Source organism: Eumetopias jubatus, unplaced genomic scaffold, assembly GCF_037043125.1.
Source record: "Eumetopias jubatus isolate StellerSeaLion01/CBP00866 unplaced genomic scaffold, mEumJub1_p1.0 scaffold_9, whole genome shotgun sequence".
NCBI classification, from domain to species: Eukaryota; Metazoa; Chordata; class Mammalia; order Carnivora; family Otariidae; genus Eumetopias; species Eumetopias jubatus.
Window position 1 is genome coordinate 19,752,941 of NW_028274815.1, and position 27,663 is coordinate 19,780,603.

At 41.6% G+C, this 27,663-nt stretch overlaps 2 protein-coding genes across 10 annotated transcripts in view; one reads left to right on the forward strand and one right to left on the reverse strand.

Annotated features, from left to right (window-relative positions):
* Window positions 1-285: 285 nt before the first annotated feature.
* On the reverse strand, window positions 286-3,058 carry PFN4 (profilin family member 4). Of its 2 annotated transcripts, none has more exons than XM_088026330.1 (4): window positions 2,942-3,058; window positions 2,425-2,562; window positions 1,296-1,405; window positions 286-358 (listed from the first exon to the last, which is right to left on the reverse strand). In XM_088026330.1, exons 1-4 carry the CDS (start codon window positions 3,056-3,058, stop codon window positions 286-288), a joined length of 438 nt encoding a protein of 145 aa, XP_087882456.1. The 2 variants fall into 2 exon arrangements, with proteins under 2 accessions (XP_087882456.1, XP_027955180.1); XM_028099379.1 differs by having other exon boundaries at window positions 333-361; window positions 1,300-1,405.
* An 895-nt stretch (window positions 3,059-3,953) lies between these two features.
* Window positions 3,954-27,663, forward strand: part of FAM228B (family with sequence similarity 228 member B) — a 36,425-nt gene continuing 12,715 nt past the window's right edge. Inside the window, exons 1-10 of one of the 8 annotated variants that reach the window (XM_028099578.2) lie at window positions 3,954-4,231; window positions 4,971-5,102; window positions 7,999-8,067; window positions 9,919-10,110; window positions 10,734-10,814; window positions 16,382-16,469; window positions 16,563-16,719; window positions 21,325-21,432; window positions 23,768-23,943; window positions 27,364-27,624. In XM_028099578.2, coding sequence (XP_027955379.1) covers window positions 5,004-5,102; window positions 7,999-8,067; window positions 9,919-10,110; window positions 10,734-10,814; window positions 16,382-16,469; window positions 16,563-16,719; window positions 21,325-21,432; window positions 23,768-23,943; window positions 27,364-27,407 — 1,014 coding nt within the window. In that variant the 5' untranslated portion in view covers window positions 3,954-4,231; window positions 4,971-5,003 and the 3' untranslated portion in view covers window positions 27,408-27,624. Of the gene's footprint in view, window positions 4,232-4,970; window positions 5,103-7,998; window positions 8,068-9,918; window positions 10,111-10,733; window positions 10,815-16,381; window positions 16,470-16,562; window positions 16,720-21,324; window positions 21,433-23,767; window positions 23,944-27,363; window positions 27,625-27,663 lie in introns of those variants that run through there. The other 7 variants (XM_028099575.2, XM_028099577.2, XM_028099580.2 and 4 more) reach the window with 7 other exon arrangements.

Consider the following 27,663-nt stretch of genomic DNA (forward strand, 5'->3'; position numbering starts at 1 on the left):
TGTTAGACCCTTGCATTCTTGGCATACCCAGCAAGATGCATGGGAGTGCAAGACACTCATGGAAGAGTCTCTGAACAGATATGCCCTGGGCAGTGATCAGGTTGGTCACACTCATGTCAATGACCAACATTTAAAAAAACCAAGCAAAGCTCATCAAAGAATTCCAATTAAAGAAGAGGATCTCCTGAAATAAGAAAAATTGCTCCCTTAACTCATTCTTCCTTTTTAGTATCATCTTCCTAGTGTTTTCAACCACAAAATAAGGCATGACTTTTTCTTTAGGATCTATTTCCTAAAATAATAAAAGCTGTCTTTCATAGTCCTCTGATGACTTAATTTCCTTTTCCTCTTAGATATTCTCCTGAAAGGAAACAGAACATGGTTATTATCTGTGAGCAACAAATTATCACCACAACATGCTATATTATATTTATTCCACAGACATTGGGAGTGACTACCACATGCTAGATACTGGAGATACATGGATGACTGGATAGTTAAGACCCAGTCCCTGCTCTCAAAGATATATCTATCTCCTAGAATTATTTTTTTTAAAGATTTTATTTATTTACTTGACAGAGAGAAACACAGCGAGAGAGGGAACACAAGCAGGGGGAGTGGGAGAGGGAGAAGCAGGCTTCCGTGGAGCAGGGAGCCCAATGCGGGGCTCGATCCCAGGACCCTGGGACCATGACCTGAGCTGAAGGCAGACGCTTAATGCCTGAGCCACCCAGGCGCCCTCAAATCAGGGCCTTAAAAGAAATTAAGAGGGGCGCCTGGGTGGTTCAGGCGTTGAGTGTCTGCCTTCAGCTCAGGTCATGATCCCAGGGTCCTGGGAGCGAGCCCCGCATCGGGCTCCCTGCTCAGCGGGAAGCCTGCTTCTCCCTCTCCCACTCCCCCTGCTTGTGTTCCCTCTCTCTCTCTCTCTCTGTCAAATAAATAAAATCTTTAAAAAGTGAAAAAAGAAAAAAAGAAAGAATGAAATTAAGAGGCAGGATGTGAGACTTGGCCATGATACCAGCCAGGAATGGAGGCTTTGCAATGGGACAGAACAAAGCTGACCCTCTCAGAAACAGAGACTAGAGAAGCATATTCTAGCAATATTCCTCTCCCTGGAGTCCATTTTCACTGTGGCTCAGTTGCACTCCCTTGTTCCAGTGAATCTAAAAGTAACCCCAGTATCCTTTTAATAAATTCCTCTCTTCTGCCCTAGGCGGTTTGTACTGGCTCTCAGTTACTGGCAGTCAGAAGGTCTGATTACCATAAGGAACAAAGACAGGCATGGGGAGACAAACTTACCCAGCTTCTCTGTGGCTTCCACACAAACACTAGGATACATGCCTTCAGTGTAAGTTGCCACCAGAAGATACAGATGGGTCTTCACAACAACCACACCAGTGTTTTCCTGGATAAGAGTAAAACAAGAATGTCCTTCTTTTGGTTCTAGTCACAGGACTAGCAGTTACACTCCAGCCACAATTTGTGCCATTTCTTTACTTCCATACACGCATATCTAGTTCTGGACTCTTCACTCTTTTCCACTAATTTAGTTGTCTTTGCTCAAAAAATTTCAGACTTGTAATAACAGCATGTGTAGTCTGAAAAAGTTCCCCAGCTGATTGTAATATACCCCTATCCCATTGAGAATGACTGATTTAATAGGGGCATCTGGGTGGCTCCTGGATGACTCAGTCCATGAAGTGTCTGCCTTCAGCTCAGGTCATGATCCCAGAGTCCTGGGATTGAGTCCTGTGTCAGGCTCCCTGCTCAGTGGGAGTCCAGCGGGAGTCTGCTTCTCCTTCTCCTCCCTGCTCATGCTGTCTCTCACTAGCTCTGTCTCTCGCTCTCTCTCAAATAAATAAATAAAATCTTTTTTAAAAATGAGAAGGTAATACATTTTGGAATTGGACAGCTTTGGGCTTGAATCCCAGAACCTTCATTTTCTGCTGCATGGCTAAGGAAGAGTTATTTAACCTTGTGAACTCTCAGTTTCCTCAATCCAGTAAAATGAGGCTACTTACTTTATAAGGCAGATGAAGTGTGCTTAACCCATAAGATAAGGCATCCAGTAAATCTGAATTTCATCTCCTTATTTCCTTATAAGCAACAGAGAGCCAAGAGAGGTTTTAAGCAAAAGAATTTTTTTTTTTTTAAAGGAGGAGGGTGTAGAGTATGGAATAGTTAAAAGAGGTACTTCAGGTAAGTTGCAGTTGATAGATTCTGGAATGAATGTTTCTCAACTAGGTTCTCTGTACTTTCTTTTACATATGTCTTCTTAGCATTAGACTGCTGTCTCAGATATTGCTACTGTAGTAATGGGCTTAGATCGTTTTATAAATGGGATCAGAAGGGACACGGCAAATTGTAATAAAATTCTTTTCTTAAGGTTTTTTACCTAGCTGTCTTCAAATCTTGCACACTCACATTCTTAGCATAAAGAGAATAGTCATCTGCCCGGATACATTTGTAGTCCTTTTCCTTGAAATACAATCCTTCTCTTCTGGTTTGCAAAGGGTTCTTGGCGAATCCATTCACAAGTGTTCGGACATCACCAGGCATTATCTGCAGAAGTTAAATAGAGTAGGAGTGGGCAAACTATGGCAGGCTGGCCAAATTTGGCCCACTGTCTGTTTTTGTAGTCCTGCAAGCTAAGAATAGCTTTTACATTTTTAAGTCATTGGGAAAAAATAATAGAATAAGATTTTGTGATATGTAAAAATTGCATGAAATTCACATTTCAGTGTTCGTACATAAAGATTTGTTGGAACATAGTCACATCCATTCTTTTATGTATTGTCTATGCCCGTTTTCCCACTAAAACTGCATAGTAGCTGTGTAGTTGTGACAGAGGCCATATAGCCCAGAAACCTAAAATACTTACTATGGCTCTTTACAGAGAAAGTTTGTTAAAATGCTTATGCCCAAGCTTGCTTTTCCTTACACTAAATCCTGGTGATGCTACACACAAGCTTCGTTCTTGGAGTTTGATGAGGGCTGCACTGTCCACATGCTTTGTTCCCAGGAGGGTATCTAACAGTAAGTTCTGCAAATGGCTCATGCTCCCTCAGCTCTGAAAAGAACTACAGTTGAAACGATTCACTCTGGCTAGCTTCAAAAAGGCCCGCGAATACAAATCTCCCTAAGACACTTGGGACAGTTTTCAGCGCGCGCACTTTGGAAGGAGTGAAAATGAAGAGTGAAAATGGTGGTCCATCATCTAATACCCACCAATACTCAAAGAGGAAAATAGAATCATAGAAAATCACAGTTCACATAGCAGGTTATTGCATTTGGAAAATCACTGCTCACAACTTTCAGGTTATACCAATGGTTCGCATCAGAATCACCTGAGATTATAAACTAAAACCCAAACACCTGCGGGACGCAGCGCCACTTATCTAAGTAAACAAGGGTAAATGAGCTCAGCTGGTCCTTATCGCCCCCCCCCCCGCATCCCCGCGAACTACGGGCACTGATACCGAGGGACTAAATACACCTTTCGTGCGTTTAAAGCGGGCTTTCCCCCACATTTTCTTGGGCCGTCCTCATAAGGACAACCTCCACAAACACCCGTCCTTCTAAGGGATCCTGAAGGCAGGCGCCCTTTCCGGCCACTCCCTGAGCAGTGGTTTAGCCCGGGGTGGGGGGGTTCCCTGAAGAGGGACTGGAGGCGAGGGAGAGGGGTCGTGTTGGCTGGGAAGGCTCACAGAGGGCTTGGGGGAGGGCGATGGCCCAGGCGAGAGCACAAGGCACAGGACAGTCCGGGAAGGAGCGCTTCGCTGGGCCAACGGAGGGCTCGCGGAGCAGCCACCCATCAACGGACGCGGGAGAAGGCGGGGCGGAAAGGCGACTTGCCTAGCTATTGGCTGAAACATCTGCCCGTCACCGAGAAGTGCTGAGGTTTGGTTCGCTAACCACGACCCGCCCACCAGCGCCCGCACCATAGGCGCTCAGGTTACTTCTCCGCGGGACTGGGCTCGGGAGCAAAGTTGCTCGGGGCTCGGGACGCAGTGTCGGCTGGTAGAATTCTGACTCGACGTCTGTCGCGGCGCAGGGGTTGTTGGGGGCTGCGTCAAGGAGACAATAGACTGGAACGTTCTGTCTTTCCAAGGCGACGGGCCCGAGCTGGCGGGGCCGCACTCTCCGGTGGCAGCCGACCACTGCAGGGCCGTGGGCCGAGGGGTCGCTGCAGGGAGCCCAAGGCCCAGCCAGTCTTGGGAAGGGAGCTGAGGTACCTGTGGCGGTCTGCAACTTTCCTGCCAGGCCTGGCGGAGCACGCGCTAATCTTGTTGACAAGATGGGAGGGAAGGGACGGGGTGGTGGGTGCTGTAGGTGTGTAACGGGCGCGGGCGCAAGTTCCCCCTCGGAAAAGTGTGTGTGTGTGTGTGTGTGTGTGTGTGTGTGTGTGTGTGTGTGTGTGTGTGTGTGTGTGTGTGTGTGTGTGTGTGTGTGTGTGTGTGTGTGTGTGTGTGTGTGTGTGTGTGTGTGTGTGTGTGTGTGTGTTGGGGTTGTTTTGGGCGTCCTAGAGTTTGAGGACACGCAAATTTTTGTGAAAGCCCCTCCCTCTCTAAGCAGCCCTCCCTTTCTTCTAAGCCCCCTGTGTTGGCGTCACTAGCCAGAAAGTTGCAGCTCTCCCGAGTCAGAAAATTGCGGCAGTGCGACCCCTAGAGGCCTGGCTGGTAATTGCCACGCCGGCTCGAATGGGCTGTGTTGTAGAAGGACTTGGGAAGCCTGAATTCTGGGGCGACGCTGGGGTCAGTCCAGAGAGAATCTCCCCTGCTTAAAAGAGGCTGGTTCTGAAGACCTCATCAGAAACGGTGGTGAAGGCCTCTTGTTACGGAAAGTGTGGGTGGCTACTAATTCAGAATCGGTTCCACCTCCGTTCGTGGTCGCAAGGATTGATTGTTAATTAAACAGAAGGGAAAGTAGGATTGTGAATTCTCATTACTGAATAAGCTAAACTTTTTTAGTTTTTCTAGGGGCTCTGTTTTTCTGTGACCACAATGAGAAATTTAGACAGTGATGATCGGGTAACTGACAAGCTTACCAAGCCCAAGACATCGAGAGAATGGTTGGAACCACAGCCACTTTCTTTTATGGAGGTAACAGTAATATGGCATTTTGAAGTTTGTATTTGGGTAGTTGCGTTGAGAAGTGGCTTGTGCTTAATATTTTTTCTATTTCATTTCTGCTCTTTATTATTCCATTCGTTCTAACTTTGTGTTTGCTATTCATTTTCTAGCTTTTTAAGGTGGAATCATAGGCAATTGATTACGTTTTCTATTTAACAAAGTTATAAAGTTTGTTCTGAAGCACTTTATTTCTTTGTCGTGTTCTTAAAAACTATTGTAATTTTTTTCTAAACAGCTTTATTAAGGTATAACTTATACACAATAAACTGCGTATATTTTAAGTGTACAGTTTGAAAAATTTTGATCTTTGCACACATGAAACCATTACCACAATCAAGAGAATGAACATATCCAGTATTCCCAAAGTTTCCTTCTTGTGTCCCTTTTGTCATCCTTCCCTCCTTGCCAACCCTCAAGGCAATCACTGATTTCCTTGCTGTCACTACACTTTTGTTTAGCATTTAAAAAATTTTATACAGGGGGCGCCTGGGTGGCTCAGATGGTTAAATGTCTGCCTTTGGCTCAGGTCATGATCCCAGGGTCCTGGGATGGAGTCCCACCTTGGGCTCCTGGCTCAGCAGGGAGCCTGCTTCTCCCTCTCCCTCTGCCTCTCTCCCTGTTCATGCTCTCTCTATCTCTGTGTCTCAAATGAATAAAATCTTTGAAAAAATATAAAAAAATTAAAAAAAATTTATACAAATGTAATCTTACAGCATGTATTCCTTTTGTCTGGCTTTCACTCACCATAATTATTTTACAATTCATGTTGTGGCATGTATCAGTACTTCATTCCTTTTTTTTTTTTTTTGCTGAGTGCTGTATACCCTAGTTTGTCCATCCTGCTGATGGAAATTTGGGTTCTTTGCATTTTTTGGCTATTACAAATAAAGCTGTTAGGAACAATCATGTACATGTCTTTACATGGACATACGCTTTCATTTCTCTTGGGTTTCTAGTTGTAGAATGACTGGGTTATATAGTAAGTGAATTTAACTTTTTGATGAAACTGCCAAACTGTTTTCCAAAGGCGTTTGCCTTGTACATAATAGTTCAAGGATCCGCCAGAGATTTGGTCAGTTAATTTGTAAAATTGGTGGCATCTCCTCTACAGCTTTCTCATTTCAGGTATTTCTCCTTTGACTTTTCAGCTCCTATGGTTGCCCTGAACTCTGTCTTCTAAATTTTTTTTTTTTAAGTTTGTCTTTTTTAGTAATCTCTACACTGGGGCTCAAACTCACAAACCTGAGATCAAGAGTTCCATGCTCTTCTGACTGATGAGCCAGGTGCCCCTGTCTTCTAATTCTTGAATTCTGTAAAACTTCATGTTTCTGAGTTTGAGCCCTCACCTTTAGCTCTGATGGAGGCCTGCTCTTAGACAAAAGTCCATAAAAACTGAAAACTTATACCAATGTTATTCTTTTTTTCCAAGGGTTGACTACATTCTTGTTTCTCTCTGTTTTTGTTCAGTCTCCAGTGTCTTCAGATTGTTGTTTTTTATATTTTTGTCTAGAATATTATTTCAGTACCATCTTGGTTTTGAGAACAACAGATTTGCCAGGAATAGCAACTCTGTGAGGCAGAAAGAACAAAGAAAATGAATCTGGAGTTAGATATATTTGAGGTGTTTTTTTTTTTAGGATTTTATCCATTTTTTTTATTTAAGATTTTATTTATTTATTTGACAGAGAGCTAGCGAGATCAGGAACACAAGCAGGGGGAGTGGGAGAGGGAGAAGCAGGCTTCCTGCCAAGCAGGGAGCCCGATGCGGGATTCGGTCCCAGGACCCTGGGATCATGACCTGAGCCACCCAGGCCCCCCCAGTGACTGTTAATTTGAAAATATTTTGTTTTTGTGTAATTGTAAGACGATTTCAAAGTCCCATCCCAAATGTCTCTCACTTTGGGAAATTTAAAAAATTTAATCATATTTCCAATGTGGTAAAATATATATAGCATCAAAGTTTGCTATTTTTGACCATTTTTAAGTGTACAATTTGTGACATGTTTTACAACCTCTTGTATTTTCTGGTGTATATTTATGGAAGACATGTAAGTGGAAAAAATTAATGTTATGAGCTATTTCCTGAAGATTGTGTTGCTTTAAAATCTGAAAATGTGGGGTGCCTGGGTGGCTCAGTTGGTTAAGTGTCTGACTCTTGATTTCTGCTCAGGTTGTGATCACAGGGTTGTGAGATAAGAGTCCTGCTTGGACTTCACACTCAGCAGGGAGTCTGCTTGGGATTCTTTCTCTCCACCCCGCCCCTCCCTACCTTGCTTATGTGTGCTCTCTTGCAAATAAATAAATCTTTAAAAAAATCTGAAAATGTGACTTGTATATAAATTATGAATATTTGAAGCTATAATGACTAAATGAATTAAAGTAGAATTCACTAATGACTGAATGAATTCAAATAGAGGCCTGATTGTATTTTAACTCATAAAGGTAAAAACATTTTATGAAATGTGAAAAAAAGGTGGGTTCTATTTACCATGCGACTCTGGGCAAGTCATTTGACCATGCTGGTAGTCAAAATGTCTGTGATCTGAGTTATTTTTTGCCCTTGAATGAGCGATAGCAAATAGCAGAAAGATTCAAATACCCTTTAAGAAGTACTTGATGAGGGCTCCAGTCTGCTTCTCCCTCTGACCCTCCCCCCTTCTCGTGCTTTCTCTCTCTCACTCTCTCACACATAAAGAAAAAATCTTTAAAAAAAAAAACAAAAAAGTACTTTGGATAGGATCTCAGGACCCTGAGATCATGACCTGAGCCAAAACTGAGTTGGATGCTTAATTGACTGTGCCACCCAGATGCCCCCATAATTTGATTTTTTTTATTTGATTTTCAAAATTTCATTTTGTTGTTTTAGGCATTAGCTAAAGAAGATATTGATGCAGCTATTCAATCAATATTATATAGAGAAAATTACATAATTAAGGTAAGAATTGGCTACAGAATGTGTCACAATTAAAAATTAAATTTTGTTTATCCATGTTAGATGTAGTGCATCATCATTTACAAATTTTAGAAAATACAGGAAATAGAATTGAAAATGCTCATTAGCCCCTAGGATTAACCTTAAGCAATCTCTGAGATGGTTTTAATTGTAGGAATTATATGTAGGAGTTTTTCCCAACTTGTTCTTTCATCTAGTAGGGCTTCTGTGGAGTCAGTGTGTATTCCTAAGAGCTTTAAGAGCTGTTACTGGGACACACTGACCAATTATTACTCAGGTATGCCTAGGTAAGTAGAAGGCTTTAACTGTAAGAGGATGGGCTTGATTATAAGACAAGATGAATGTCCATGTAGAACAAACAGAGGAGTGGGTAACTTGTAAAGAAAAATTTTCTTCAGCGTTGTTTAAAAAGGAAAGGGGCTCTTCGTTAAGAATGCTTCAAGAGTGCTATGACCTGAAGCTAGGGAGGGATTCAGCCTGGAGAAGCTCTCAGTGTTTTTCGGTTGTTTGTTTATTTTCATTTTGAATTTCATGTTGTTGATTGTGAAATCACATGATTTCATTTGCTAGATGAGAGGTGGATACGTTTTGAATAAGAAGTTTTAGTTTATAGCCTAAATCAGTCATTTTTTTTATGGGCTACTTGCCATTTCATCCAGGTTTTGCTAGCTTCTGCCTCTTCACTCTTGTCTTTTTCCCCCCTCCATAGAATATACTTCTTTCACATTCTCTCATCTCTTCTCTTCCTAGATAACTCTCTTAAGGCCTATCCCAAATGTCTCCCATTCTAGGAATTAAAAAGAAAAATTTAGTCATTTTTTTTCCCATGTGGTAAAATATATATAACATAACTTTGCTATTTTTAACCATTTTTAAGTGTACAGTTCAGTGACATTAATTACATTCACATATTGTACAACAATCATCACTATTTCCAAATAGATGGATGTCATGAAATCATCATCATTATCTATTTCTATTTCTTTCTTTTTTTTAAAGATTTTATTTTATTTATTTGAGAGAGTGAGAGAGAAAGCACAAGATGGGGGAGGGTCAGAGGGAGAAGCAGACTCCCTGCTGAGCAGGGAGCCCGATGTGGGACTCGATCCCGGGACTCCAGGATCATGACCTGGGCCAAAGGCAGCCGCTTAACCAACTGAGCCACCCAGGCGCCCTTCTATTTCTATTTCTAAAACTTTTTCATCACCCCAGCCAAAACTTTATACACATTAAGTAATGGCTTCCCATCTCCCCTGCCCCAGAGGTCCTTCTAGTAGCCTCTCATTTATTTTCTGTCTCTGAATTTGCTTATTCTAGATAATTTCATATAAGTGGGATCCTACAGTATTTGTCCTTTTGCGTCTGGCTTATTTCACTTCGCATATTATCTTCAAGATTCATCCATTTTGAAGCATGTGTCAGAACTTCATTCCATTTTATGGCTGTCTAATATTCCATTTTGTGTGTATACCGCATTTTGTTGATGGGCACTTGGGTTTTCACCTTTTATTGTGAATAATGGTCCTATGAACATTGATGTACAAGTATCTGAGTCTGTGTGTGTGTGTGTGTGTGTGTGTGTGTGTATTTTGCTATATTGTCCCTCTTTTGTTCCGTCTGTTTGTTTTGTAGTCTCAGGGAGAGTAGGCATGTTGTCTAATTTATCTATGTATTATTCACTATTTCCAGTATAGTGTGTGTCACCCAGTAGAAGACAGATAAATGATTGAATTCATGAATGACTTTGTGGGTTATTCTTAGGAATATAAATGAATTTAAATTTTAGAACAACAAAGCTTTAAAATAATTGCCTTTTCCATCAATGTTTATTAGGAACTAGATAAGTGTTTACAACATCATGACTTTTTAAAGGCAAGAAGAAAAGAGATGTTACATAAAAGATGGGCTGACCATGTGGCACATCCTCTCCAGAAGAAAATTATAGAAAAAATTTGTTCATATAAGAAGATTAAAAAAAGGAGACAAGAAGAATTAGATAGTTTTTTAAAACATGTAAATAAAAAGGTACGAAGAGGTCATTTGATACTTGTTTCAGTTGGTTTAAAACTATGATTACCTTTATAATCATCCAAACAGCCTGCGCCTTCTGACTCTATATATGTATAATCTCTACTGTGTTACAGTGTACACTGTTCTTAAATCCAGGGCATGTGGAAAGGTTGGAGGGAAGAGGATTAGGTCTGGATTTAAATGTGTACATTAGAATCAGTTTTCTTTGTTTTTTAAATGTAATTATTAATTTTATATACCAATTAAATTTGGGCTGTAGGTTCAGGATATTTATGTGTAGTTATAGGACTCAGTTATTTACAATGCTATAAAATACTTGTTTTGGCATTTCTAAGAGATCTGAGATGTTTGACTAGTAAGCATTTAAAAACAAATTCCCAAGTTTGTTAGTGTTCCAACATTCATTATTCTTGCAAATTTTAAGTAGATTCCTTCTGTCACTATAATAGTTATTACTTGGCTACATTAAGTTCAATTTTGGTCTTCCCTTCCCTTTTGCATTTGTCATTAATGCTGTTTTAAAGCAGAAGAATGGAACTGTGTGACTCTTGAATCCTGTTATGCTCAAAATTAATTGTGTACCTTTTGTTATGTGTAGTTTTATTTCCTTCCTATAGGGAAATGCATTTATAGAACATTATGATCCAAAAGAGTATGATCCTTTTTATATGAGCAAAGAGGACCCAAGTTTTCTGAAGGTAGGATAGATTTCTTATTTTTGGTATTATGTAGTTGGTTATTCTAAGTAGCCCTAATATATAAGTAGTTCTTCAGTGATTCCCTAAGAACGCAGTAACATCTTTTTTTAAAATTTTTTTATTGTTATGTTAATCACCATACATTACATCATTAAGAATGCAGTAACATCTTAAGAATAGTTTCCCATCTCCGTATTTTAGAAAGGAATAAAAAAGCCAAAGTCCAAAGTAAATTAAACCTCTATAAAATTTGAAAATATTGTGTAATAACTGAGTAATAGGTAATATTTTAAAATTTCATAGACTTAAAACATTTGTTACAAATGTAATACATTTTCATGATACGTGAAAAAAAATTTTTTTGAGAGAGTCGGGGGAGGCGCAGTGGGGGGAGAGAGAGAGAGAGAGAGAGAATATCTTAATCAGGTTCCACGCCCAGCATGGAGCCCCATGCAGGGCTCAATCTCCTGACCCTGAGATCATGGCCTGAACTGAAGTCGAGTTAGACGCTTAACCTACTGAGCCACCCAGGTGCCCCCCGAATCTTTTTTTTAAGATTTTATTTATTTATTAGAGAGAGGAGAGACACAGAGCACAAGAGGGAGGAGGGTCAGAGGGAGAAGCAGACTCCCCACCGAGCAGGGAGCCCTATGAGGGACTCAGTCATGGGACTCCAGGATCATGACCTGAGCCGAAGGCAGTCACGCAATCAACTGAGCCATCCAGGTGCCCCCCTAATCCCAAATCTATTTTTAGGTAAAGAATTAAAAAACCACTCACAGAGGCTCCTGGGTGGCTCAGTCGGTTAAGCATCTGCCTTGAGCTTAGGTCATGATCTCAAGGTCCTGGGATGGAGCCCTGTGTGGGGCTCCCTGCTCAGTGGGGAGTCTGCCTCTCCCCTTCCTCTGCCTCCTCCCCCTTGCTCATGTTCTGTCTCTCTCCTGCTCTCAAATAAATAAAACCTTAAAAAAAAAAACAACCCTCACAGTTTCATTACACAGAGTGAACTTACTAACATTTTTCTGTATATTCTTCTGGATAGTCAAGACTTGCTTTCTATATGTGGTGTATATACACATTTTTATTTTACAAATTGGTGTAACACACATTATGTTTTATAATCTGCATTTTTTCCTCAATAGTTCTATGATTTGCTTCTTTCTTTGTCAATAAATGTAAATACATAATTTTAATCATTGCATAGTGTTCTGTTAATAACAGCTGGGGTGCCTGGGTGGCTCAGTCGGTTAGGCCTCTGACTCTTGATTTCTTTTTCTTTTTCTTTTTTTTGTTTTATTTATTTGACAGAGACAGTGAGTGAGGGAACACAAGCAGGGGGAGTGGGAGAGGGAGAAGCAGACTTCTGACTGAGCAGGGAGCCCGATGCGGGGCTCGATCCCAGGACCGCGGGATCATGACCTGAACCGAAGGCAGACGCTCAATGACTGGGCCACCCAGGCGCCCCTCTGACTCTTGATTTCTGCTCAGGTCATGATCTCAGGGTCATGAGATCGAGCCCTGAGTTGGGCTACACGGTCAGTGGGGAGTTTCTCTCCCTCTGTCCGTCTCCCCACTCTCTCCTTTTCTCCCTCTCTCTCTCTCTCTCTCTCAAATCTTTTTTGAGAGAGAGAGAATGAGAGAAAGAGAGAGCACATGAGAGGGGGGAGGGTCAGAGGGAGAAGCAGACTCCCTGCTTAGCAGGGAGCCTGATGCGGGACTCAATCCTGAGACTCCAGGATCATGACCTGAGCTGAAGGCAGTCGCTTAACCAACTGAGCCACCCAGACGCCCCTCTAAAATAATAAATCTTAAAAAAAAAAAAAAAAAAAATTGCACTGAGGGCTTAACCAAATGTTAGGACTTTTTTTTTTTTTTTTCATCTTCACTGCTACCACATGATATAATTTGCAGATGAGGCAAGTGAGACACAAATTGGTTAAGTTACCTTTCCAGAGGGGTGCTTCTCCCTCTCCCACTCCCTCTGGGTTCCTCCTCTTGCTTTGTCTCTCTCTGTCAAATAAATAAAATCTTTGTTTAAAAAAAAATAGTTACTTTTCCAGAGCCCCACAGCTGTAAATAGCAGAACATAGATGTGTTTCTAACTATATATGGTATCTTGCTATACTATCATTTTTTTTTTAACATATTCCCTACTGTGAACATCTAGATTATTTTTGACCTGTTGCTGTTACAAATGACATTATGATGAACTTCCCTGTAACTGTTTATTTCATAAGGTTTTCCTTAGGTAAGTTGCTAGAAGTAGAATTGCTGAGTTAAAGGTTGTGCATTATTTTGATTTATATTGCTAAATTGTCCTCCAGGATGATTGTATAAATTTGTACCCCACCAGAGAGTCCATTTTCCCACACTTTTGCTAATAGTGGATATTATTAAACAAAATCCTTGAGTCATAGATATTTTAAACGGCTGGCGTTTGCAGACAAATCGGGTTTTTTACTTGTTTTGCCAAATTGTGTGTGTTATTGTCCGTGTTTTAATAGTTGAAAATTAAACTGACATGATACATGATAGAGCCTTAGATAAACTAGCTAGTAACCTAACTAGTAAGGGGCAGAACTGGGATTTGAAACCAGATCTTTTTTTTTTTTTTAAGATTTTATTTATTTGAGAGAGAGAGAATGAGAGATAGCACGAGAGGGAAGAGGGTCAGAGGGAGAAGCAGACTGCCTGCTGAGCAAGGAGCCCAATGTGGGACTCGATCCCGGGACTCCAGGATCATGACCTGAGCCGAAGGCAGTCGCTTAACGAACTGAACCACCCAGGCGCCCTTTATCTTTTATTTTTTAATTTTTTATTGTTATGTTAATCACCATACATTACATCATTAGTTCTTGATGTAGTGTTCCATGATTCATTGTTTGTGCATGACACCCAGTGCTCCACGCAGACTGTGCCCTCTTTAATACCCATCACCAGGCTAACCCATCCCCCCACCCTCCTCCCCTCTAGAACCCTCAGTTTGTTTTTCAGAGTCCATCGTTTCTCATGGTTCGTCTCCCCCTCCGACTTACTCCCCTTCATTCTTCCCCTCCTGCTATCTTCTTTTTCTTTTTTCTTAACATATGTTGCATTATTTGTTTCAGAAGTACAGATCTGTGATTCCACAGTCTTGCACAATTCACAGCGCTCACCATAGCACATACCCTCCCCAATGTCTATCACCCGGCCACCCCATCCCTTCCACCCCCCACCACTCCAGCAACCCTCAGTTTGTTTCCTGAGATTAAGAATTCCTCATATCAGTGAGGTCATATGATACATGTCTTTCTCTGACTGACTTATTTCACTTAGCATAACACCCTCCAGTTCCATCCACGTCATTGCAAATGGCAAGATCTCATTCCTTTTGATGGCTGCATAATATTCCATTGTGTATATATACCACATCTTCTTTATCCATTCATCTGTCGATGGACATTTTTTTTTTTTTTAAAGATTTACTTTATTTGGGGTGCCTGGGTGGCTCATTCGTTAAGCATCTGCCTTCAGCTCAGGTCATGATCCCAGGGTCCTGGGATCGAGCCCCGCATCGGATTCCCTGCTCAGCGGGAAGCCTGCTTCTCCCTCTCCCACTCCCCCTGCTTGTGTTCCCTCTCTCACTGTGTCTCTCTCTGTCAAATAAATAAATTCTAACACACACACACACACACACACACACAAGATTTACTTTATTTGAGAGAGAGAGAGAGAGCACACACACTTGCCCCAGAGGGAGGATGGGCAGAGGGAGAGGGAGCGAGAAAATCTCAAGCAGACTCCCTACTGAGTGTGGAGCCCAACTTGGGGCTGGATCTCATGACCCTGAGATGTGCTGAAATAAAAAGTCAGAGGCTTAACCGACGGAGTCCCCCAGGAGGCCCTGAAGCCACATCTTTTTGTATCAGAATTGCAGTTCTTTTACCATGCTGTTTTTCTTTTTTTTTTTTTTTTTAAGATTTTATTTATTCATGAGAGACAGAGAGAGAGAAAGAGGCAGAGGGAGAAGCAGGCTCCCAAGGAGCAGGGAGCCTGATGCGGGACTTGATCCCAGGACTCCAGGATCATGACCTAAGCCGAAGGCAGACGCTTAACGACTGAGCCACCCAGGCGCCCTGCCTTGCTGCCTTTCTAAATGAAGCTGATAGGTGGCTTCTTAAGTTAAGCTGAGCACTTTGAAGTTATAGCAGCAGTTCTTAAAGTGAGGGATATAGACCTCTGAGAACCCTGAAACCCTTTTAGGGGTCCATTAGGCCAAGTATTTTCATAATAGTGCCAAATATCATTTGCCTTTTTCATATTGTTGACTTTTGCTCTGTGGTGCAAAATCAATGGTGGGTAAAACTGCTGGTACTTGAGAACTGCTTAGTCAGTGTCACCAAATCCTACTGGTTGCCATTATATTCTTCATTGCCATGCACTCACAGTAAAATTCAATTTCACTTAAGAATGTCCTTGATCAAACATTAAAAGTTATTAATTTTATTAAATCTTGCTCCTGAGTACACATCTTTTTAATATTCTGTGTGATGAAATGGGAAGTATGCAAGGAGCATTTCTGCTGCCTACTGAAATGCAACATGATTGTATGAATTGTGAGCTATACTGGTTAATTTTTTTTCTCATGGTATACCATTTTTACTTGAAAGAATGTCTTACAAACTGTGGTTATTAAGTGTTGGTTATTTGGCAGACATTTTCTGGAAATTAATAAAGTAAGTCTGTCACTCCAAGAAAACCAACTGACAATATTTGTTGCTAATGGTAAAATGAGCTTTCAAGCAAAAAATTTGAATTTTGGAAAAACACCATCATGAGTGTGACAGCTTCCCAATGCTCTTAGACTCTTCTGATGAGAGGGGTAATGATTTTAATAAATGTGATTATAGTATAATGAAATGTATTAACATTTGGAAGTTCTCACAAAACTCAGTGATACAATTTTTTCTAAATAATCAACCCATGACATAGATAAAAGATCCATTCAAAGTTAAAGATTGACCAATTGATTTTTTTTAAAATATTTTATTTATTTATTTGACAGAGAGACACAGTGAGAGAGGGAACACAAGCAGGGGAAGTGGGAGAGGGAGAAGCAGGCTTCCCGCGGAGCAGGGAGCCCGATGTGGGACTCAATCCCAGGACCCTGGGATCCTGACCTGAGCCAAAGGCAGATGCTTGTGGACTGAGCCACTCAGGTGCCCCAGACCAATGGGTTTTAATGTAGTTGAGTTTGAATAATTTATTGATACAGTTTTAGATTGCACATCATAACCTTTAAGAAACTACCACTTACTGAGTTTGGGTAGAGTGTCTAAGAAAAATATCCATAGTGATCTGAAAAAGCCATTAAAACAAGAGCTAACCATGACTGGAGGGCCTTGCTAAGAGATGTATCGGAGTGCCCTCATTTCTTTGTAGGGTGTTAAATATATATAATGGTTACACTGAAGTAGTTTGTAAATACTATATTCTTGATTCTTCTGGCCTAAGAGTCATACATAGATGCTTAAGATAGACTGAAAAAGACCTGCAATCCTGTCCTCAAAGACATGCTTTTCTTGTAGGTTACCATTCCACCATTTCGTGACCCTTTGAAAAAGGCACAATATGACAAAGATGATGAAAAAAGAACTCTTCTTCAGTGTGAGACTGGTACTCAGTGCCTATTGTTATGTGATTTCATAACCCAAGAGCAATGGGAGTTGCATTTAAGGGTGCTAATCTAGGTTACTAATCTTCTTGCAGGCAAAATATATACAATGAAAGAATTTAAAGAGATTGAAAAGGCCAAACTGCATTCCAGATTCCCAAGAATTTCTAATTCAAGGCACTTTATGACTCCAAATGAGTGGCTTAAGCTGCCTACAACCTACATAGAAAGTGAATTTTGTAAAAGGAGCAGGTAATGGTTAATATAATAGAAATTATGGAACATTTTGGAATGTGAAAACTCATGAGACAGTGGTATAAATTTTGTCATAATTCTGATTTTTTTAAAAAATTCATTTTTTCAATTAAAAATCTGTAATCTTTCTTCCTGTTTTTGATGTTTCTTTTTTCTTGGACACTTTCAAGATTTTCTCTTTGCTTTTCAATAGCTAGATTATGATGTGTCTAGGTGTTTTGTTTTTTGTTTTCCCCTTTCTGTTTATCCTGCTTAGGGTTCTCTGAGATTCTTGTATCTGTGGTTTGATATCTTTCATTATTTTTTTTGGAAAATAGGCCATTATCGCTTCAAATATTTCTTATGCCCTATTTTTCTTTTCTTTCTGAGACTCCAGTTGTTATTATTATTTTAAGGATTTTTATTTATTTGACAGAGAGATAGTGAGAGCAGGAACACAAGCAGGGGGAGTGGGAGAGGGAGAAGCAGGCTTCCCGCTGAGCAGGGAACCCGATGTGGGGCTCGATCCCAGGACCCTAGGATCATGACCTGAGCCGAAGGCAGATGCTTGACTGAGCCACTCAGGTGCCCCCTGAGACTCCAGTTATATGTATGTTAGACCATTTGGTTGTCTCATAGCTCTGTAGCTCTTAGTTTGTTCTTTTGTGTTTAAAAATTTTTTTTCTACTTATATTTCAGTTGGACAATTTCTACTAACCTATCTTTAGGTTCACTGAGCCTTTCCTCAGCTGTGTCCCATCTCTCTCTCTCTCTCTCTTAAGATTTTATTCATTTATTTCTTATTTAGAGAGACAGAGATAGCGACAGAGAGCACAAGCAGGGAGGAGAGGGAGAAGCAGGTTCCCACTGAGCAGGGAACCCAACGCGGGACTCAATCCCAGGACTCTGAGATCATGACCTGAGCTGAAGGCAGATGCTTAAGTGACTGGAGTCACCCAGGCGCCCCTTTGTCCCATCTCTTGATCAGTCCATCAAAGGAATTCTTTGTCTCTGATGTGATTTTTATTTCCAGCATTTCCATTTGATTTTTTTTCACATAGTTTTCACTTCTGAAATTCTCCCATTTATACAGGTTCACTTTTCCACTAGATACTTTAACATATTAGTCATAGTTATCTTAAATTCTCTGATAGTTCCCTTGCTAGGGTCATTTCTGAATGTGGTTCTATTGATTGCTTTCACTCTTGACAGTGGGTTATTTTTTGTCTTGCCCACCCCCCTGTGTCTTATAATTTTTTATTAAATGCTAGATACTTGAGGTTATTTTGTTTTGCCTTTTTTTTTTGCGTGTTTTGTCATTTTTTTTAAAGATTTTATTTATTTATTTGAGAGAGAATGAGAGAGAGAGAGCACGAGAGGGAAGAGGGTCAGAGGGCGAAGCAGACTCCCTGCCGAGCAGGGAGCCCGATGTGGGACTCGATCCCGGCACTCCAGGATCATGACCTGAGCCGAAGGCAGTCGCTTAACCAACTGAGCCACGCAGGCGCCCTTGTCATTTTTGATTGAATACCAGGCAATAGAGGTAGAACAGTATAGACTGAGTATGTCTAGAAATAGATATCCTTTTCTTCTGTCAAGCATTAGTGTGGAGAATTGGGTTTATCTAGTCAGAAGTTGAGCTGGGTTTAGGTACTATTATTGCTATTCTTATTTTTAGTGCGCTACAGGCTTCAAATGCCTTTAGTGTTGGGCTGCTGTTACCTTGTGCTTAGGGTGGGGGCTGGCATGCCAGAAGGGTTTTCTCAAGCATTCCTTCTTCCCTTTCAGTTTTTGGCTATTTCCGTAAGCCTTTGTCACGGAGGTGTGTGGGGGAGGTGTGGGGTGAGTCTTTCCCATGGCCTTGCTTCATCCCCGGAAGCATACTGCTATTGCTTCTTATTGCTAGGCTCATAGTTGGAGCAGAGGGATTTTTTCTGTTTTTCTTATCCCACCTCAGTGTTAGGCATGCTCTGTGTGCTTGGGCCTCAGGAATAGCACGTTCCTTTCCCTTCTTGTGGCAGCCAAACTCCTGTGTGGTTGTTCTTGGGTGAGTTTCCTGCCCCTCTTCCAATAGTAGCAGATCTCTGCCGGGTATAGGTGTAGGATTCTGGGTCTGAAGTGGTTTGTCTCTCCCTATGCGACGGAGGATTTTTACCTCTGTCCTTGTCCTAATAGCACTGGATCCTTGCCTTGGTCCTGGGTCTACCCCTCTTACTTCGCTGTAGGCAGACAGGTTTTGCCTTTACTTCTCTTCCAGAAGCGGTTTATCTTTGCTTGTTGTCCTGGGGGCTGGGGAAGAATTAACTTCCCTCTTCCCAGCAGCTTAAGGCTTTTGCTTTGTAGTACAGATGGATCCAGGGAAATGGGTGGGGATTTGCACTTGTTTACCTGAAGGTCTTGATCTCTTCCAGTGTGTCTTTGCCACTGATGGGGCCTTTCTGTGGTCTTCTGCTCTATACCCAGTCTTTTTTGAGGAAAACACTGTTTCCAAGACTCTATTAAATGCCACTTTAACACTTTCTCTATGAAATATTTCCATTTGGGGCAACTGGCTGGCTCATTTGGTAGAGCATGTGGCTCTTGATCTCAGGGTTGTGAGTTTGAGCCCCATGTTGGGTGTAGAGATTGCTTAAATCAATCAATCTAAAAAATCTTAAAATATTTCCAATCCACCTCCTTATACTGGTTTGGTCCAGTCCCTCTTTTGTCCCATCACTTGACACAAATAGACTTTTTCACTTATACAGTTTGCAATTGTTTAATTGTGTGTGAAATGAATGAGTGGATGACTAGTCACTGGTTGAGTCTGTGAAACTAGTTTGGAGCGGTTTTGTGAAAAGCCTTCAATGCCAGCTTAAAAATTGGGATTTTATCATGTAGGGAATAGGGAGTCATTGAGGATAGTAATGTTGGAAACTTTAATCTGGCATATGCTGTATATGATAGATTAGAGATAAGATAGGACTGGGAGCTGGAGATCATTGAACTTTTTATAAGGACCTATGTTGTGTTGATAAAGGCCTCAGGATGGTGGCAAAAGGAATGGAAGGGGGAGATTGATGTGATAAAACAAAGGAATTTTAGATTTTGGTGGCCAGATTTGGAAGGCCAGGGAAAAGGAAGAGTCAGAGAGGAATTCAGTTGTTTTTTTGTTTGTTTGTTTTTTTAAAGATTTTTTTATTTGACAGAGCGAGCACAAGTAGGGGGAGCAGCAGAGGCAGAGGGAGAAGCAGACTTCCCGCTGAGCAGGGAGCCCGATGTGGGGCTCGATCCCAGGACCCTGAGATCATGAGCTGAAGGCAGACACTTAACGACTGAGCCACCCAGGCGCCCTGAGAGGAATTCAGTTTTGAGAAATATTATCCTTTTTTAAAAAATATTTTATTTATTTGACAGAGAGACAGCGAGAGAGGGAACACAAGCAGGGGGAGTGGGAGAGGGAGAATCAGGCTTCCCGCCCGAGCAGGGAGCCCCATGCGGGGCTCGATCCCAGGACCCTGGGATCATGACCTGAGCTGAAGGCAGATGCTTAACGACTAAGCCACCCAGGTGCCCCTGGCTTTAGTGTTCTGCACTCTTCCTAGAGATGTCTAGGTATAGATTTCTTTTTGTTTAAGCTACTGGTATATATTGTGCTTCCTGGATCTCTGGGTTCATTTTATTTTTTTTTATTATGTTAATCACCACACATTACTCTGTGTTCATTTTTCATCAGTCATGAAAATTCACAGCAATTATCTCTTGATTGCTTTTTCTTCATTCTTTCCATTCTGCTTCTGGGCTCAAATTAGACATATATTAGACCTTATAACTTTTTATCTTTTAGAGGGAGAGAGAAGGGGAGGGGCAAACGGAGAGGGAGAGAAAATCTTTTTTTTTTTTTTTAAAGATTTTATTTGACAGAGAGAGACACAGTGAAAGAGGGAACATAAGCAGGGGGAGTGGGAGAGGGAGAAGCAGGCTTCCCGCTGAGCAGGGAGCCCAATGTGGGGCTTGATCCCAGAACTCTGGGATCATGACCTGAGCCCAAGAAAGATGCTTAATGACTGAGCCACCCAGGCACCCCTCTTTTTTTTTTTTTTTTTAAGATTTATTTATTTTAGAGTGCAGGAGCAGGGGGCAGGGCAGAGGGAGAAAGAGAGGGGAAGCAGACTCCCCACTGAGCAGGGAGCCAGATGCAGGGCTGGATCTCAGGACCAGAGATCATGACCTGAGCTGAAACCAAGAGTCAGATGCTTAACTGACTGAACTACCCAGGCATTCCGGTTTCAGTAATTCTGAAACACTCAAGAATGTATACTAGTTTGAGGGGCGCCTGGGTGGCTCAGTCGTTAAGTGTCTGCCTTCAGCTCAGGTCATGGTCTCAGGGTTCTGGGATCGAGCCCCACATTGGGCTCCCTGCTCAGCGGGAAGCCTGCTTTTCCCTCTCCCACTCCCCCTGCTTGTGTTCCTTCTCTTGCTGTGTCTCTCTCTGTCAAATAAAATTAAAAAAAAAGAATGTATACTAGTTTGAAATGGTCTTTTGGACAATATACATAGCAGTCAGTGTATAACAATGATTTCTGTATAAATGTAAGATAGTTTTGTTTTCAAAACATCCTCACACGTGTTATCTTTTTAAAGGTTAAAAGTGAAAATGAATTTTAACGATTGTGGTTTTGATTTGAAACCCTTGACAAGAACTCCTCATCCTGTTGAATCTCAGCAAGAAGAAAAAGCAGTTATTTACAAGTAAGTCTGTTATTCCATAGCTTTGCTTTTTTTCATTAAAGATGCTTGGCTGTGTTTCCACCCCCTGCCATCCTTTTAAGTTGTTGGAATAGTGCTGAGGCATATACCACACTCTTGTGTGACATCAGGCATCTCCCGCCTCTATGTCTGGGTGAGGTGGCAACTTGCCTCAATTTTGTCTGGTTTTAAAGAACAAATTGCTAACATTCAGAAATAACAAGCACAGACAGAAAATAAACTGCTAACAACTCAGAGTTAAAGGTTAGGAGATTTTAAATTGGAATTGGAGCAGTAAAAATGGAATTTTGGACGAGTTTTGGTGGGTAGTAGGTACACCCAGTGTGAAGAGATGTTACGAGGAGAGTGGTAGTATATACTATGGTGTATGTGACAGAGAATCATCTCAATTGCCTAGTTATGGAAATAAAGTAAGAGATTTCTCTATATAGTTACATAACATGTTTATCTGATTAAAACTAACGAGAGCCCTCAGATGTTGCTGCAGGGAATGTGAAATGGTGCAGCAACTTTGGAAAATAGTTTGGCAGTTTCTCAAAATGTGAAACTTTAAGTGACCATGTGACCAGCCATTCAACTCCTACCCAGGAGAAATGGAAACATATGTCCACATAAAGACTTAGACATGAGTGATCATGGCAGTATTATTCACAATAGAGCCAAAAAGTGGAAACAACCCAAATATTCATCAGCTGGTGAAGAGATGAAAAAAAAAGTGCCATATCTATACATGGAGTATTATTTGGTGATTAAAAGGAAGAGAAGTACTGATAAATGTTATGAAACAGATGAACTTCCAAACCATTCTCTGTGAAAGAGGACAGTCTCAAAAGACCACATATTGTATGATTCTATTTATAGGAAATGTCCAGAAAGGCAGATCTATAGAGACAGGAAGTAGATTGTTGTTGGGCTAGGCCTAGGGTTGGGAATGGACAGTGATTGTAAATGAGCATGAGGTTTTTAGACTGACAGAAATGTTCTAAAATTAGATCATGGTGATGGTTAGACAACTCTATACTAAAAATCATTGATTTCTGCACTTAAAATGGGCGAATTTTATGGTGTGTAAGTACACCTCAGTAAAGCTGTTGGTAATAAAAAATATTAAAAAAATAACCTAGCGAAGCATAAGAAAAATGAGCTTGTATGATGTACAATTTTCTGTTCCTAAAAAGCCCCAAAGTAAGCTGCAGCACCCTTTCCTTTTTCTGAATAGGCTCAGAATTTGATGAATAAATTCAGTGTGGCAGAAGCCAGAGGGCTTTTAGAGATACTTGATGCTGCCACGGGCAGCAGAAAGAATGATTAATGACTAATTGTAGAAACAGATGACTATTAGAGATGGAGCTGGACATTGTGGACTTCTCAGTGTACTAGAGGTGTGGTTTAAGAATTGGCTGCTTTTTTTTTTAATTTTATTTTATTATGTTACGTTAATCACCATACATTACATCATTAGTTTTTGATGTAGTGATCCATGATTCATTGTTTGCATATAACACCCAGTGCTCCATTCCCTATTTAATACCCATCACCAGGCTAACCCATCCCCCTACCCCCTCCCCTTTAGAACCCTCAGTTTGTTTCTCTGTTTTTTGAATGGGAGTTGAAATTGAGGAATGATAGAAGTATTGAAACTAAGCCCTATTCACTTGTTAGCTAAAGGCCTTAAAAGATGGAATGAGTCAGAATCACTCTTGCATCCTAGGTTTCAAAAGAGTAAGTTTCTCTACAATCCCTAACTGCCACAGACTCATGGATCTGTTTGGGTCAGGTTTTAGGAAAATAAACATTTAAATCCTATTTAATTTCTATATATGATATAAAGGGAGGGGTTTGTCCTCAAATATCTCTTCTAGCAGAGAGGGACCCAGATATGAAGGAGAATATTGCATATTAGAGTACCAGAAGGCCTATATTTTAGACTAGAGGCTTAAGTCTTTGAGCTCCCCCCCTGGAAGAGAGGTGGAAGATTAGATTCCTGTCTATGAATTAGGGAAACATCCCAGTTATGGCATCAGGGGTGGAGAAAGCATATTTGTCTTTGGCAGTTAGACTTTCCTTGGGAAGATACAATGGACAACTCTGTGAGGCGGTCATTTACTCTGAAAGAGCCTCACTCAGCTGTTTGATTAAGCCACAGAGTGAATGCAAATGAAACTACTATTAAAGCTAGATAATGCTATTTATTTGGGTTTCTTTTTTATAAAAATGTGTAGATTCATATAAAACTCACCAACTTCAAAGTAAAAAAAAATGCTACAATTGAGTTTGTATTTAAGAGAATACTTTCCTTTCTGGTTCCTTCTTACAGAAACAAAGGATCATCCTTTCTGGAAAAAGAACCTCTATGTTTTCATGAGAGAAAGAGTCCAAGTCTCAAAGAGGCCAACTCTGAAGGTCATTTCGTTGACCCTCAGCAGGAGATAGAAAGGGATGGGGACCAGGAGGCGGTGAGAACTGGGAGAGTCCTATTTTGCCATATACAAGGTAGCAATTGCTGATACCAAAATCTGAACAGCTGGGAGCTTCTCTGTATGACAGGCTTTCAGGAAGAGAGGAGGCAGTGGACTGCACCGCCTTTACCCCAAACAAAGCGAGGGAGAGAGTAGAAGAAACTGAGAAGCAGCTTCCTTTATTAAGAGGGAATGGAGAGAGTTGCCCTGGGAGTTATTACACATGGGTATGCCCTCTGGTGGGTGGGTTATCAGGTTTTCCTGCCTCCTTCTTAGGAATGTTAACCCTTCTGTCTCTCATCCATCTCTATCAACTCTACCATTTACCACCTATCACACCCAAGCCAGGCCCCAAATTTTGTACCCCTTAATTCAGCCAAGACAGGCAGAAAATTTTCAAAAGCATCATATACTAAATTCAATGTAGTAAAATTTTAAGAAATAAAAGCCCCCAAATTTAATGTAAAATATATAGAAATATAGGTGTTCACAGAGCACAGATTTCTCATCCTAAGATAACTACAATTAAACTTGGTGGCCGTGTGACTGGTCTCGCTTAGTCTACTGCTTCCAGGTCTACGTGCCACTTTTCCCCTTCAGCTCTCTTCTCTACACCTGTGGGTGTCCCAAGGCCAGGCAGAGCCTCTCTTGGGAGTGGATTAGAAATCATTTTCTGGGGCGCCTGGGTGGCTCAGTTGGTTGAGCGACTGCCTTCGGCTCAGGTCATGATCCTGGAGTCCCGGGATCGAGTCCCGCATCGGGCTCCCTGCTCAGCAGGGAGTCTGCTTCTCCCTCTCCCTCTGCCTGCTTCTCTGCCTACTTGTGCTCTCTCTCTATCTCTGTCAAATAAATAAATAAAATCTTAAAAAAAAAAAAATCATTTTCTGGTTAGAAATCAATATGGGAATGGTACATTAGTCCAAATATACAGTCTTTCCATCTTCTTTTCTGTCTCTCCATTTCCCTACTCCTACCTACAGAGGATAAGGGAGCTACTTTTTTTACTCACTTATTGAAGTTTTATTAAAACTTTATTTTGTAGTTTAACTCCTTTTACCGTAATGTTTTAGTATTCTCCCATGTGCTTGCTTGCTTTCTTCCTCAAAAAATTGTTTTAAGATTTTGGTGTCCTGGGTGGCTCAGTTGGTTAAGCATCTGCCTTTGGCTTAGGTCATGATCTCAGGGTCCTGGGATCGAGCCCCGTGTGAGGCTCCCTGCTCAATGGGGAGCCTGCTTTCCCCTGTCCCTCTGCCCCTCCCCACCACTCATGCATGTTCTCTCTCAAATAAAATCTTTAAAAAAATGTGTTTTAAAGATTTTATTTATGGGCGCCTGGGTGGCTCAGTTGGTTAAGCGACTGCCTTCGGCTCGGGTCATGATCCTGGAGTCCCCGGATCGAGTCCCGCATCGGGCTCCCTGCTCAGCAGGGAGTCTGCTTCTCCCTCTGACCCTCCCCCCATCTCATGTGCTTTCTCTCTCATTCTCTCTCTCTGTCAAATAAATAAATAAAATCTTTAAAAAAAGATTTTATTTATTTGAGAGAGTGCGAGAGAGAGCATGAGCTGGAGTAGGGAGAGGGAGAAGCAGACTCCCCACTGAGCAGGGACCCCCCCACCACCGACCCCGGACACACACACATGGGGCTCGATCCCTGGACCTTGGAATCATGACCTGAGCCAAAGGCAGACACTTAACTGACTGAGCCACCCAGGCATCCCTCTTCCTCAAAATTTTAACAAGCACCTACTCTGAGCCAAGCAGTATTTGAGGGGCATAGTGGTAAACAAAAGAGGTAAATCTCTGATCTTGAGGGGCTTACATTTTGATGGCCAGGGAGAGACAATAAATATGTAATATGTGAGCTAGTAATAAGTGCAGTGAGAAAATAAAACAGGTAAAGTGGGGCAGGGAACTATGTCAATAGAACAGGTTTAAATGGATAGCAAGGAGAAAACAAAAACTAAGTCGCTTTATACTGATACCTTACAAATATATGTTATAATGGTGGTATCTTGAATTTAACCAGCCCCAAAAGGATTCTTCTTTACTTTTGTATTTGTGTCCCTCTTACTACCAAAAACCTGCTTTGCCTCCAGATTTCCCCTGATTCAGGGGAATAGGATTATAAACCTACCAGGACCCCTCGGGACCAAAATCTAGGAGTCATCTTTGATTTCTTGCTTTTCCTCACTTCCCATGTCTAACAGGTGCCAGCTCTGTTGGCTTTCTAACTTTTCGGTTCCTCACTACTCTCACCATTTCAGGCCATTGTGATCCTAACTGGTCTTCCTGCTTCTGTGGTTGCCCCAGTATAATCTGTTCTCCATGCAGAAGCTATATTTGAAAAATATTAGATCCGATTTCTCCCCTACTCAAAACCTGTGAATGGCTTCCCTTCACACTTTGGAATTTATTCTAATTCCTTACCATGGTCTAAGTCCCTGGACCATTAGGCACCTGCCTCCCCTCCAGCCTCATCTGCTTTCTCTCCACGTTTGCTACGCTCCAGCCTCATCAGCCTTTTTTTTTGTTTTCTGAACATACCAACTTTACTCCTCTCTCAGGCTTTTTGCTTCTGTCATTCCTTCTCCCAGGAACACACTTTCTCCAGATTTCTCCGTGTCTCACTCCCTTAGTTCACCCAGACCTCTGCACAAATATCTTCTTTGAGAAGCCTTCGCTGACTTCTCTAGTTAAAATAGTCCCCCTCATCCATTCACCTGCCCTCCCTACCCCCTTTACCTGTAAAGAGGTGGGATTCAGAACTCAGATGGAAGGCAGAGTACATGGATGTAGCTTGGTGAATTTTGTGCAGGAATGTTGTTTATTTCTGTTCACTTCATTACTCAAGTGAGAAGGTCATCTGTCAGCTGACAGGGTGGATGACCAAGATTCAGAGGTTTGAAAAAAGGGAAGAACGGAAGGTGGTATTTTCTAAATCACCATAATCCTAGTGTGGCTCAGTTGGTTAAGCAACTGCCTTCGGCTTGGGTCATGATCCTGGAGTCCCCGGATCGAGTCCTGCATCGGGCTCCCTGCTCGGCAGGGAGTCTGCTTCTCCCTCTGACCCTCCCCCCTCTCATGTGCCCTCTCTCTCTCATTCTCTCTGTCTCAAATAAATAAATAAAATCTTAAAAAAAAAAAATAATCCTAGTGTAAATTAGTACCCAGACATCCTGACAGTCTGAAAGCAGGACCATACGGGGTCCCTCAACTCCTATCACACATCAGTGATCTACACCGCCTGTAATAGGGTTGGCTTATCCCCGAATCTCTGTATGTTTTGAATCCAGAGAGAGTGACGAGAGGCTGAGGTCGCTCAGCTCTGGCAGGACAAGGCTTTGTTGGGGGCGGGGAGGGTGTCAGCTCAGCTGGGCTGAGGAACTCTTTCTGCTCTTGTAGGCTCCCTGTTCCTATGTCACACGTCATTCTTCTTTTCTGTCACCTTCAAAAGGTTTTAGCAACCAAGGAGCACACACCCCGATCCTTGATTGGTGAGGGACACAAAAGAAGGCTGTTCCCGAGGACGTCATCTGCCTGCAGGGTTCATTCGGGGTGAGGACCAAGGAAGGCGCTCAAGCACCTGCAATAACCACTTTTTGAGTACAGCGTCTGTATGATAATTAAGAAATCACAATACCATGTATTGACGGTTATTGCCAATGTATTTTCTGCAGAAGTTAAATATTGCCTAAAAGATCCAATAAAAATGATAGCTACCTTACTGAGTGCCTATCTCAATTCACTTGATCTT